This window comes from Pristis pectinata, chromosome 25, assembly GCF_009764475.1.
Source record: "Pristis pectinata isolate sPriPec2 chromosome 25, sPriPec2.1.pri, whole genome shotgun sequence".
Classification (NCBI taxonomy): Eukaryota; Metazoa; Chordata; class Chondrichthyes; order Rhinopristiformes; family Pristidae; genus Pristis; species Pristis pectinata.
In genome coordinates this window covers 14,098,576-14,111,798 of record NC_067429.1, presented here as the reverse complement: position 1 = coordinate 14,111,798, position 13,223 = coordinate 14,098,576, and the positions used below count along the sequence as shown (strand labels likewise).

The 13,223-nt window shown below is 41.7% G+C and overlaps 1 protein-coding gene across 1 annotated transcript in view; it reads left to right on the top strand.

Moving 5' to 3' along the window:
- Positions 1-13,223, top strand: part of etv4 (ETS variant transcription factor 4) — a 99,820-nt gene that overhangs the window by 61,381 nt on the left and 25,216 nt on the right. Inside the window, exon 9 of the mRNA XM_052038781.1 lies at positions 11,504-11,572. Coding sequence (XP_051894741.1) covers positions 11,504-11,572 — 69 coding nt within the window. The remainder of the gene's footprint in view (positions 1-11,503; positions 11,573-13,223) is intronic.

The following is a 13,223-nucleotide window of genomic DNA, read 5'->3' as shown; positions in this document are numbered from 1 at the left end:
GATCACTGTTGGGGTGACCTTGGAGTGTAGCCAACATAGGCTGAACCATTTCCTATTGTCCTACAGATTAGTTAAACTCCAGCTAAACGTGTTACAGGTAAGGTGCAGAAGGATTGGAAGAAGAGCCAGGAGCATGACAGGGCCTTGTTTACCATTTCTCTGCACTGAGATTGGTTTTTAAATTTTTTTAATTTTCATTTACAGTGTGGTAACAGACCCTTCCAGCCCAACGAGTCCGTGCCGCCCATTTTAAACCCAATTAACCTACCCGTACGTCTTTGCAATGTGGGAGGAAACCGGAGCACCCAGAGGAAACCCACACAGACACGGGAGAACGTACAAACTCCTTACAGACAGCGACGGGAATCGAACCCTGATCTCTGGCGTTGTAATAGTGTCGCGCTAACCGCTACGCTACCGACCTGTTGCTCTGGATATCATCAATAGAGTTGAAACTCTGTAGGTGGCCAAATTTGAGGACTGTGCTCCACATTCCCTCCCAAATGATGGTGTCAAAGACATTAGGTTGAAAAAGGTTACTATTATCCTCCCATTTATTTTGAATTCCCTTGATGCACTTCCTCAAATACATCGCCTTACGTTTAAATTCAATTTGCCTCTTCTGCTCAAATGACCAAGCCATCTATATCATCCTGCAGTGTAAAGTTTTCCTTCTTAATGTCAACCAGGCAGCCACTTTTTGTATCATCCACAAACCTCTTTATCATGCCCCATACACATTAGAAAAAGCGAGAGGACAAAAACAACCTCCCAGTCACAGAAGCATCCGTTAGCCTTTATTCTCTACCACTTGCCCGTGAGCCAATTTGGATCCAATTTGCCACTCTCCTTTCAATCCCAGGGCCAGTCACTTTTTTGACCAGCTCACCATGTGGGACCTTGTCAAATCCTTGCAAAAATCTACATGGACTACATCAAATTCACTGCCCTCACTTACCCTCCTTGTTATCTCCTCAAAAATATCATTAGTCTGACAACATTCATAAAACAAATCCATTCTGATTCTCCCTGATTAATCTATGCTTTTCTAAATGAAGGTTTATACTGTCTCTTAGAGTGGATTCCAATAATTTGCTCGTCTCCAAAATTTAACGGGCTTGAAATTATTTGGTTTCTCCCTTCTCGCTTTTTAAACAGCTGTAGAATGTTAGTAGTCCTCCAGTCCTCTGGCACCATTCCAGTAGCCAGAGCAGATTGAAATACTGTAGTCAGAGCTGAAGTCAGATTGTAGTCATTTCCACCACAATTGTTCAAAGAGCAAGTTAACCTCAGTGTTCCCCTACTGGTTGTCTCTTTTCCTCTCTGAAAGACATACCTCCCTTGTTACATAGCATCAGTGGCAAAGATGAATAGGAACCCTGGACAATTTTCCCTTGCCTGAGCTAGGGGCAGTCAGTTGCCATACTGAGATTTGGTTTCTCACCATATACTTCAGATCACATTTAGCCCATTTAATGCTGCACTACTCAAACATAGGATCATTATTTCAGATGCCAGAACACTCAACTACCTCATTCATAAAACATTTTTTTATCATTTAATGTAAACAGTAAAACAGCATCTACTAAACAATTTGGAGGAATCATAAGTGGCACGGTAGCGTAGCGGTTAGCCCATCGCTATTACAGCACCAACGATCAGGGTTCAATTCCCGCCGCTGTCTGTAAGGAGTTTGTATGTTCTCCCCGTGTCCTGCGTGGGTTTCCTCTGGGTGCTCCGGTTTCCTCCCACATTGCAAAAAACGTAGGGGTTGGTAGGTTAATATGGGTGTAATTGGGCGGTGCAGACTCGTTGGGCCGGAAGTATAAATAAAGTTTAAGAAAGCAGCCTGTTTTCAACTTGAGTGATAGCAATTAACTGTAAGTTGAGAGCTACAGAATATTTTTGATTTTCATTAATTAGAATTATGACACAGGATTTGACAAAGTGATTACATCAAAGTGAGCAGATCATTTTCCAACTTTCACAGATCATTTTCCAACTTCTTTCATGGAGATTAATAAAGAGCACTGGTTCAGACTTTTTCCCCTTAAGCTCCACCACAACAAATTGTAATAGAGAGAATATGCACCAAATTCTGGCTTCTCACGGTAGGATACAGTGGTTAAATGAATGCACTGATAAACCAGAGGCCTGGACTAACAACCCAGAGATTTGAGTTCTAATCCCACCACTGCAACTGTGGAATTTAAGCTCAGTTAATAATTTGGTAAAAAAAAATCCAACCAATCTTAGAAATGATGATCACAAAACAGTAATGGATTGTTGTAAAAATCCCTTCTGGTTCACTAACATCCTTCAGGAATATTATTTGGCTCCAAACCCACCTCATGTGGTTGACTCTTAAAAAAAAATGCCCTCTGAAATGATTGTTGCCACCACCTTCTCAAGGGGTAATTAGGGATGGGGAATAAATGCTGGGGATACCCAGGTCCTATACAATGAATAAATGAAAAAACAGGGCTGTTGAGACTTCAACAACATGAGAGATTTAAAAATGATAAATGAGTCTATGCTACCACTAAAACTTTGCAGAATGTTGTGCAGGTTGGTTCATGTTGTTTAAATTATTGCTTACTTTGTAAAATGCAAATGCAACTGTAAAGTATGGCTCAATAGCCTAGATATAGACTATCTTACCAATTAAGGTCAATAAGCATCAATGTTGATGTCGACCCTGTTGCTTCCGGCAGGTATTTTTGCAATTTGTGTCTTTTCTGTGAGATTCAGGATGTGGGAAACAGGAACAGGCAATGGCAAGAAGCAGAATTAATACAAAGGAAAGTAAATCTGAAATCTGAGAGGCAATCTAAAAATACAAATCAGCAAAATAATTATGCACAGAGGGAAGATTTTATTCCAGGCAACATGAAGAGACATGTCACATCTTCCCAGGCACTTCCAATTTGAGTTGTTTGCATAAGGTGACATGCAGGCTTGTTAGGTTGCAACTTGGTTGAAGAGAAACGATTGAGGTGGGTGGCGTGGGGTTTACTGCAATAGGCTGAATTTTAGCTCCTGGGCAGGTACACTGAAGCATGAATGCTGAACCCAACTGGGAGCAGTGGCAGGTGATCTCAAACAGTTTTATTGATGTCACAGCACTATCAACAACAACTGTTTATAGGAAATCATTCCCTCTGCCAATCTCTTCGCTATTTCTCTCCTTTGGCCATGATTAAGCCATGCTTTTACATTGCTTTTCTGTATTACATACAGCAGGAACCAGAGCCACACCTTCACAGCACTCATGACAACCTTGACAACCCAGTTTAAAAGTGTAATCTTCTGTTCGGGTAATCTGCTTACTCGCTTTACAGCGATGCCTCTTTAGAGTTCCAGGGCCACTCTCTTGTTCTGGTGCCTGATTTCTTGAATAGCCCCCTTGCTGCAGCCTGGGACTAGATTAGTGGTCATGTAGCAAGAGAATGACCTCAGCCTGTGACTGCTGAGATGTGGCATGAACTTGTGACCTCCCGAAGCAGGGATAAAGGGTATGATTACTGTGTTAAGAGGTATGACAGGAAGCCTCCAAGTTCTAGATTTTCCTCTCAAAGTGTAACAGAGGCTTACAGTACATCTGCTCCAACGTGCCCCATTGATGATCCTGACTCAGGCTGAAGGAACAGAGCTTTTAAACAGGTGGGTCACATATACTTTTATCAAGCATCTTCCTGTATATGATGCCAAGAAGCAAAGTGTGCTTTAGTCAATCAAAATAGTTGCACAATGGTGGGTTTATAGGGCTGGTTATTTCTCCCAGTACTCAGTCATTGCTGATAATGCTATGTTGTGATATGTGACTTAAGTGTATCTGACTTCAAGTGACAAAGTACCATTGGTAGCTACATTGTGATCCCCTTTAACATTATTTTTAAATAGTGCCTTGTACAGTCTGATATGCTCAGTATTGTGTCGGCTTTGTCACAGAGTAATTTAAGGTGGTCCAATAGTTTATGCAAGGACTCAGTTGGGGGATTCGGTTGACATAAGCATTTAATCTTTTTCCTCTAGTAACCTATGAAGGAATGGCCTAATTCCACTGAATTTGCAGTTTGTAATAACTGCCAGCTGTTATATTGGATAGCCTAGAAATTGGATTGCATCCATTTTTAGTGTTCTACATTCAGTACTAATGCATATTCGGGTTTGCTGCAAAATCAAATCACAACGTTGACCAAAGTACTGTCTGAAATGGCAACAAGATGGTTTATACACAGAGACAAGAGCTAGATCCCCACCTCACAGCCCCAGTGACCTAGGTTCAATCCTGACCTTGGGTGGTGTTTGTGTGGATTTTGCGTGTCCTTCCTGCGACTGCCTGGGTTTCTTTCTGGTGTGCCAGTTTCTTCCCACAACCCAAAGACTTGCAGGCTGGTAGGTTAATTGACCACTGTAAATTACCCTGAGTGTGTAGGTGGTGGTCATATCCAGGGAGAGTTGATAAGAAAGTGGGGAGAATATAAAACATTGGGTTAATGTAGGATTCGCCTAAATGGGTAGTTGATGACTGGTGTGGACTCGGAGGGCCAAAGGGCTTGTTTCTGTGCTGTATCTGTCTGTGACGTTATCTATATAATTAGAAGGAGCTCTAATGGCTCACAAGTGTGGTTGATGGCTGCCTGCATTGCAAGCAATGCTGGCACATCTCAGAGGCTGAGATGATGCTTTTTCTTGTCATTGAAGTCAAACTCACTTTCCTTTAAAAATCCTGTACTTATGTGACCTCTGTGATGCTGTGGTAGGCAGCAAATCGGGAGACACAGCAGAGATCTGCTGCGGCTGTCTGGAAACATCCTGTGGTGAGGAAGTGACCATAACCTCCACAGAGAGAGGAGTCCAGGCACCAGAGAGTGGCCAAGGGTCTTCCCGCAGAATGTCTCAGAGATGACAGCCTTGGAAACCCCGAGCCTGTGAATACACTGATCGCTGGAGAGATCCAGGTGGGATGTGGGAGCAGAATCTTGGTATATCTTTGCTATCTGCCCAGAGGTCTCCAATCCACACTGAGAAGCCAACCATGGTCATAAAGAAGCCTCCAGTAATGGAATACTGCCAGTGGAGTTCTGCTGAGGCATCTATTGAATGAGTATTTCAGCAGCGAACTGCTGTAGAAAGAACTTCCTGTTTGTTGTTGTGGACCTTGGGAGGTGTTTAAATGGCCTGCAGTCACTTCTGAAGGCTCTCATCAGATCTTCCGGTGTCAGCAGAGTGTCCCTTTAAACAGTGATACAAGCAACAAATTTGTTTAATGCACTTCTAATTCTATTGAGACTGTTCCAACGTGATCAAATGTTCCAGCTTCCTCTCCAATTCATGTCTGTATGAACTGATATGAACCTTATGCAAATAATATTGTCATTAAGTGTGAACCATCTGATGCAGGGAGAACATCAGGTGTGCTAATGTGAATTGAACACAGAAGTCCCCAGTCTAATTTTGCATCTGTCACAGTTTCACTCAGAAATATCTGCCAGCTCAACCTGTTCCAGGCAAAGTTGAAATTGGGTAAATACCAAATAAAAAAACAATGCTGTACAATCCAACTTCTAATACTTCCCAGAATCTTTTCATAAGTTTTCTTGATAACAACAGGATTTGAATTTTGTCCAGAATACTCAGTGGTAGCTTTCAAACCCATTATTTTGTCAATTCACATAAAAGCCTCCAGGTTTATGGTTTAACTAAATTTTATTTATTCTTGCTGACATACTGTGGTTTTGTCTCTGGTTTTCTTTGTATTCCTCCACTTTTAAGGAGGTCCCATTGTTCCCTGTCAAAGTTGCAAGGCCAATTTAATTATAAAAAGCTCGTTAACAGACAGCCTATCTGTCTGCTGCTGATACCCTTCAGGTAATGGAAGCTTGCAGCACTTATCCACTCGATTGAGTTTTTGTTCCATTACCGTCAGTGACTGCCTCACCTCTGGGAACAGCCAGTGGGGGCTTGTTTTTCTGTGAATGGAGGCTGCAACATTTCATTCATAAAATGGAGGTTGGAAAGGCTAGAATTCCAGCTGGAATTTCTGTGGTGTAGTATTTCACCAGATATTTCCTCTATAAGGGCACATGATTTCAGAATTAATTGAGCATGCTCAGTAAAATTGGAGGTGGTGCTAAACAGCCCAGCTACTAAGGTTTTGACCAGATGTTAGTTCAGCTGCAGCCCTTAGCTTGGATTTACCTCAACCTTGCTTAATAAATAACACAATTTTTTGTCTTTAATTTGTTCTTATTCTTGTTGACAATTTACTCGTGGATAGAGACACACTCTGGCACTACGTCATGTTGTTCATTTGTCCCATGTGTTCATTTGACACTGTGTGGCTGCAGCTATTTGTGCTCAGGAGGCATCACAGCAGAGCCCCAGTTAGCTCTTGCCGACTACCCCACACCCTGATTCCAGGAAGTGTGTTGGGGTTTATTGGGTAGAAAGGCAGACCTGTATTTCTATAGAAATGTTCACTGCCTCAGAACATCCCAAATCACTTTACAGCCATTGAAATACTTCTTGAACTGTACTCAGTGTTGCTACTTAAGAAACACAGGAGGCAATCTGTGCCTGGTTAGCTCCCATATTCTCATAACTCTCATTTTTACAATATAGGAAGCCATTTGGCCCATTAAGTCTCTGCTGGCTGTCAGAGAAATCCCATCAATTCCTTTCTGCCACCTATTTCCCTATAACCTGTTCTGTGTCACATGCACATCAACTCCACCTTGATTCTCCTACTACCCAGTTACAGTGGAGATCATTTACAATTTACCTGCCAACCAGGATAAAACCAGAGCACTGGGGGAAACACATGCAATCACAGGGAAATATGTAGATTCCACACTGAGAGCTCCAATGGTCAGATTCAAATCCGCGAGCTGTGAGGCATCAGCACTAGCACAAAGCAAAGTGATAAATAACCAGATATTCTGTATGAGTGATGAACATTGTCCAGGGTGCCGGGGAAATTCCTAACTCTTTTCCTGGAGATTTATCAGGATGTTGCCTGGATTGGAGAGCATGTCTTTTGAGGATAGGTTGAGTGAGCTAGGGCTTTTCTCTTTGGAGAGAAGGAGGATGAGAGGTGACTCGATAGAGGTGTACAAGATCATAAGAGGCATAGATCAAGTGGACAGTCAGAGACTTTTTCCCAAGGTGACAATGGCTAACACGAGGGGACATAATTTTAAGGTGATTGGAAGAAGGTATAAGGGGAATGTCAGGGGTGAGTTTTTTACACAGAGAGTGGTGGGTGAATGGAACACGCTGCCTGCAGAGGTTGTGGGGGCAGATACATTAGGGACATTTAAGAGACTCTTAGATAGGCAAATGAATAATAGAGAAATGGGGAGCTATGTGGGAGGGAAGGGTTAGATAGATCTTAGAGCAAGATAAAATATCAGCACAACATTGTGGGCCGAAGGGCCTGTACTGTGCTGTAGTGTTCTATGTTCTATGTTCTCCTTTGAACCAGTGTTATGGGATCTCTAACATCCACCTGACGGCAACATGATCCAGGTACCCATGTTGAGTTTCCTTCCTTGGCTGATGCAGTTATACTACTACTATGCTGAAGCACAGTGGTGCATGAAGAGTCTGGCTGGGTCATAAGGATATTACAGCATCTTCTGTAATGGAAGAACGGAAGATGACCCAACCCAAAAGAATAAGTCCTGTTCCTTTGCTGGGCCATTTTGAAGCAGCTGGTCTCAGCTAGATGACCAGTTGGATTCTGCAACCACTTCTGACACAGGCTAGAAAGAGAAAGGAGAAGGCAGGATTATGCTCCTGATTATTTTTCAGTGGTTTATGCTGGGCATGTTTGGATGTATTGCTGCAGCAGGTTCTGCAAGAGATGGTGGTTTTCTCTACAGTGGAATGGCTCTGACACTGCAACAATGGAGATGCAGCAGCTTTTTTTTGTGCCTTACTAGGTCATGCAATCACAGACTCTGAGTATGAATTATGCCTGAGTCCAATAAACCCCAAAAGATTAAGTGTACTCATGGAATCTTTGGGGTGTGCAAGGAGTTAAAGACGCATAAGGAAGACAAGAGGATAAATTTATTACAGTGCAGTGGCCCAATTGAAAAGAGTGGTAGATATAACAACATTGACATCTGGCCATTGAAACAGTAAAACATCCCAAGGTATTTCATAGGAGTGTTATCGCTGAGGGTTTGATACTATACAGAGCTCTGTGGGTAGATGTCTGGTCAAAAGGTAGGTTATGAGGAATGTCTTAAAGGAAGAAAACAAATAAAAGAAAAGGTCAGAAGTTAATTTCAGAGCTTCGGACTTCAGAGCTGAAGGCCTGACAGCCAGCAGTGGACCACTTAAAATCAGGGATACACAAGAGTCCAGAAATGGATGACCACAGTTATCCCAAAGGGTTGGAGGACCAGAGGAGGTAATGGAAGCAGAGAGGGATGAAACCGTGGAGGGATTGAAACTGAGTGTAGAATTTCTAAAACTGGGCTATTGCTTAATCAAGAGCCTGTGTGTGTCACCAAGCACTGGGTTCTTAGGTGAAAGGAACAATGCAAGTCAGGGCACAGGCAGCAGTGTTTTGGCTGGGTTTAAATTAATTAAGACATTACATTAACACTGAGTACTGCGCTACTATTTTGAAACTTCCCACCAAAAATCTCCCCAGGGGCATCTGGCAGATAAATTTAGGCCACTGCCGGGCTGGGCACTCACCACACCCCAGAATCTGCAGCCTCCCCAACTATTGATGAATATATTGAAGTTGAACATTAGTGACAAGAACTTATCAAAATTTTCCCCTCCTGCTCTGCCAACACGCTGAATGATTGGGAAGTCCATTGGAGCAGGAAATCCAACTCTGTGCATCAAGATCCTATATTATCACCACCCCATTAGATGGGCAAAAAAAAACTAACATCCAAATAGGGAATACTTGAACATGTATTTCCTGCTTAAATGCTCCTTAAATATTTAATTTGCAAAGATATTTTTTGAGCCTCTTTCCTCTCTCTCCTGTTGTTCTCCAAAATAGAAATATTAACAGCTTTTTCCTTTCCTAAGTCAGGAATGGTGAAGCTAACCCTTCCTGCACTCCCAAGTAAAATGAGGGAAGCGAATCCCACATCTGGAAATCTTCCAGACTCACATTTGAAAGAGACGGATGGTAAAGCTGGGTGATGACTAATCCACTGTGCTCTATAATTATACTTCTGTACAACTTCTGTACACATCATTAATACAAATTCTCCATGAAATCAAGCACATGAATTCTTTTTGATTTGTGGCTCATGTTATGTCTTTGTGGAAAAAAAATCATTATGAATGGAGAGCTACTAGGAGGGGATTTCCTATTGTGCGACCTTTGCATTGAATAGATTCCCTTTTATGGTCTGAATTTATGAATACATAAATTGTTTATACACCAGTTTTAATCCAGGCGTACACTTCAGTTTTCATAGCTTATTAACTCTGTGATGATCACAGGGATGGAGAGCTTAATTTGCTAATAGATGTGTATTCAGGTCTCCCCAATGACTCAGTTAGAAAGTGTACAGTCCCATATGGAAAAAATAAAGACCTGCATTTATTAGAATAATTTATTGCAGAAATCACACAACATTGCTTTCAGGGTTGCAGTGCACCCTCAGTGGCTGTGGATTGAAGCTTTCTCAGTGCAATCAAGCCGAAACTACTTGAAACATTGTGAATTTCAGGTTCTCACAAAATTGGTATTGATATTGGTGTTGGTTTATTATTGTCACTTGTACCGAGGTACAGTGAAAAACTTGTCTTGCGTACCGATCGTACAGGTCAATTCATTACACAGTGCAGTTACATTGAGTTAGTACAGAGTGCATTGAGGTAGTACAGGTAAAAACAATAACGGTACAGAGTAAAGTGTCACAGCTACAGAGAAAGTGCAGTGCCATAAGGTGCAAGGTCACAACAAGGTAGATCATGAGGTCAGAGTCCATCTCATCATATAAGGGAACCGTTCAATAGTCTTATCACAGTGAGATAGAAGCTATCCTTAAGCCTGGTGGTACATGCCCTCAGGCTCCTGTATCTTCTACCCGATGGAAGAGGAGAGAAGAGAGAATGACCCGGGTGCGTGGGGTCTTTGATTATGCTGGCTGCTTCACCAAGGCAGTGAGAGGTAAAGACAGAGTGCAAGGAGGGAAGGCTGGTTTCTGTGACACGCTGGGCTGTGTCCACAACTCTGCAGTTTCCTGCGGTCCTGGGCAGAGCAGTTGCTGTACCAAGCCGTGATGCATCCAGATAGGATGCTTTCTATGTAAAATATCCCAAAAGCTTTACACTTAATTATGGGATCTAATTGTGATCTTAATGGTGTTGTTTATTATTTATTGCCCATCTATAGTTGTCCCTGAGAAGGTGTTGGTGAGCCAACATCTTAAACCTCTGTAATCCTTCTAGTGAAGGTGCTCCCCCCAAATGTGGAAGGGCAGGGAATTGCAGGATTAGACCCAAAGAAAATGAAAGAAAGGTCCTAAACCAGGATGGTGTGGCTTGGAGTGGAACCTGTTGGTGATGATGTTCCCATGCAACTGCTGCCCTTGTCCTTCTTGGTGGTAGAGGTGTAGGTTCAGGCATTGCTGCAGGAGTAGCAATTAAGTCACAGATAAGTCATCAGCAAATGTCCCCACTTCCAACGTCATGATGGAAGGAGTGTCATTGAAGACGGATGGGTTCAGGAGACTACCTTCACAAACACTTTCAATAATGTCCCAGAGCTGTAATTATTGAACTCCAACTAAGTTGTAATTATTGCATAGCAAGTTATCTAACAACAAAGCTAATATCCTAACAAGGAAATTTCAAAATGAGATTTTGAAATCAGACTTTATTTTTAACTTGTTTATAATATTTCAGCTTTTACTTTAATCAAAATGTGTATGTTGCTGTCTTTATTTAGCACTCTGTATAATGTTTGAAAAGTTAATTAATATTACGTTCTGGCTGACTATGTGAGACTTCTTTAATTTGATTGGCTGCTCAGCCTAAGTTGGTGGTATCACATCTGCTGGATGCCAGGGATCACTTTGATAGCAGCAGGCATCAGACAAGGGGAAGTTCTTGCCATAGAGCTCTGTACATCTCTGTGAGCAGCTTTTATTAAGGTAATGGGAAGCACTATTTCCCCTCAATGCAAATTCCAGGCCAATTTGAAATCCATTTGAAATAAAACTGAATTCATTGAATAATGGAGTTGTTAAATAAGGGTGGACTTAAGTTTAATATATAATGCACTTACAGCTCATTTCATGTATTATTTCTGAAAGTTTTGTGTTGAGGATAGATTGCCATTTACTGATATTTGGCTGTACTCTTATACTTTTTAACACTGATACTCTTACTTGAGGCATGCCTCAATCAGTCAATTAAAGTGGGCAGGTTTATTGTTACCCATGCTGCTGATTTACTGATGAAACTGCAGTGCCTCATTATAACCAACAATGATTTGTCTTTCCTCTAGATATTCCTGGCTGTCCTTCCATGTACGTGCCTAATGAAGGTTATCTTACTCAGTCCAGCAATCCCGAAGGTAAAATCAGAGTCAGTAGATTGACTGTTCTGTAAGAATATTAACTTCTAAAATCAGAATGGCTGTTTCACTGATGTGCAGTGTATGCAATGTAAATTGAATTGGTTGTCCTCAGGATTTGAGTCTAATCCGGAGTCTGCATTGTCTGCACAAGTGTATTTATTTTGGGAGCAGTCACATAGATCACAGTGGGTTTTCAAGTTTCCTTTTGACGTAGAAGAAGCCGATTCAGTCCATTGAGTCCATGCCATTTCTCAGAGCTGTCTTATCAACCTCATTCACCCATATTTCCCTGTACCTTATTCTCTCACACATGCCCATTACCATCCCCTGATTCTGCTATGACCCCCTTCATCTGGGGTAATTTATAGCAGCCAATTAACCTGATACCAGCACGTCTTTGGGATGTGGAATGAAACTGTAGCAGCCAGGGGAAACCCACGTGGTCACAGGATGCATAAACTCCACACAATTAGCACCAGAGTTCAGAATCAAACCTGGGTCGCTTGTGCTCTGAGACAGCAGCGTTACCTGTAGAACCACTGCATCACCCAAACTCTGCACAATAACATTGTAAGGTGCATTGTTTTTAATTTATTCAACAGTATTTGCCCTGTTTTCTCTCTTAAAAAATGTCTAACACTTCATAAAATTTAACATGAATATGTTATTGAAGGAGATACTGGTTTAAGCACTGGAATAAATAAGGTTATATTTGTTGCAGTGCTTTGGCATAGATGAAGAAATGGAATGAAAATAACTTAAGAAATTATAGACATGGGGTGATGAATCTTCTGACTGAATGTCGTTCATGAATTTGCTTTTTGAATTTGGCACACCAATGTGAGTTTTTGATTAGTTGTCAACCAGTTGTTTTGTTTTGAAGATATGCAGTTGTCGAAAATTTTTCCAAACTTGTCCCTTCCCCAAGGATTAGCCTCACATGCCCAAAGATCATGTGGTTACTTTTTGAGTATCATCTTAAAGAGTGAGAGTTGGCAAACAGTTTGATGATGAGAGCCCATCACAGCTGGGGCTGATTCCTTTTACATTTGCAAAAGACCAGGAAGAGACTAAGAGCAGGAACTCTGACCTTACTTGTTCCCCTCCTTGGCTCAGTCTCAATGAGACCATTGTACTATCTTCACCACTGACAGAGCAGAGATCAGCCAGCTCAGCACAGACCTTGTCCAGTTCATTTCTGTATGAACAAGACATTTACCAATGGAGCTTCAGAGGAATTTTTAAACATATAAAAGAGAACATTAAATGTTGAGCAGCAGCTTCAGTACACCTCCTCATGCTGCTCGGCTTTCTTCAGTCTCCAAAAAGATAATTCAGTGGATTCAGAATGAGTCTTGGATATTAACAGAAATAGTGACATTTGATAAAATCATATACAAGTGTCCTTGGAGAGCTGGTATGCATTTTGGTCAGAGATGCAGTTTGCTCCTTTATCAGTACCACACACACAAATCTCTATAAAGGTGCCACCATGTGAAGTTTCACCTGATGGGATATAATGTTCTATTGTCCAATACTCTTTAAGGAGATCAGTGTGTATTTGCTTGATGAATCGACCCTGGAATAGGCCGGACATGGAGGGATATAGACCATGTGCAGGCAAATGTGCAGTTTAAATTGGCATCAT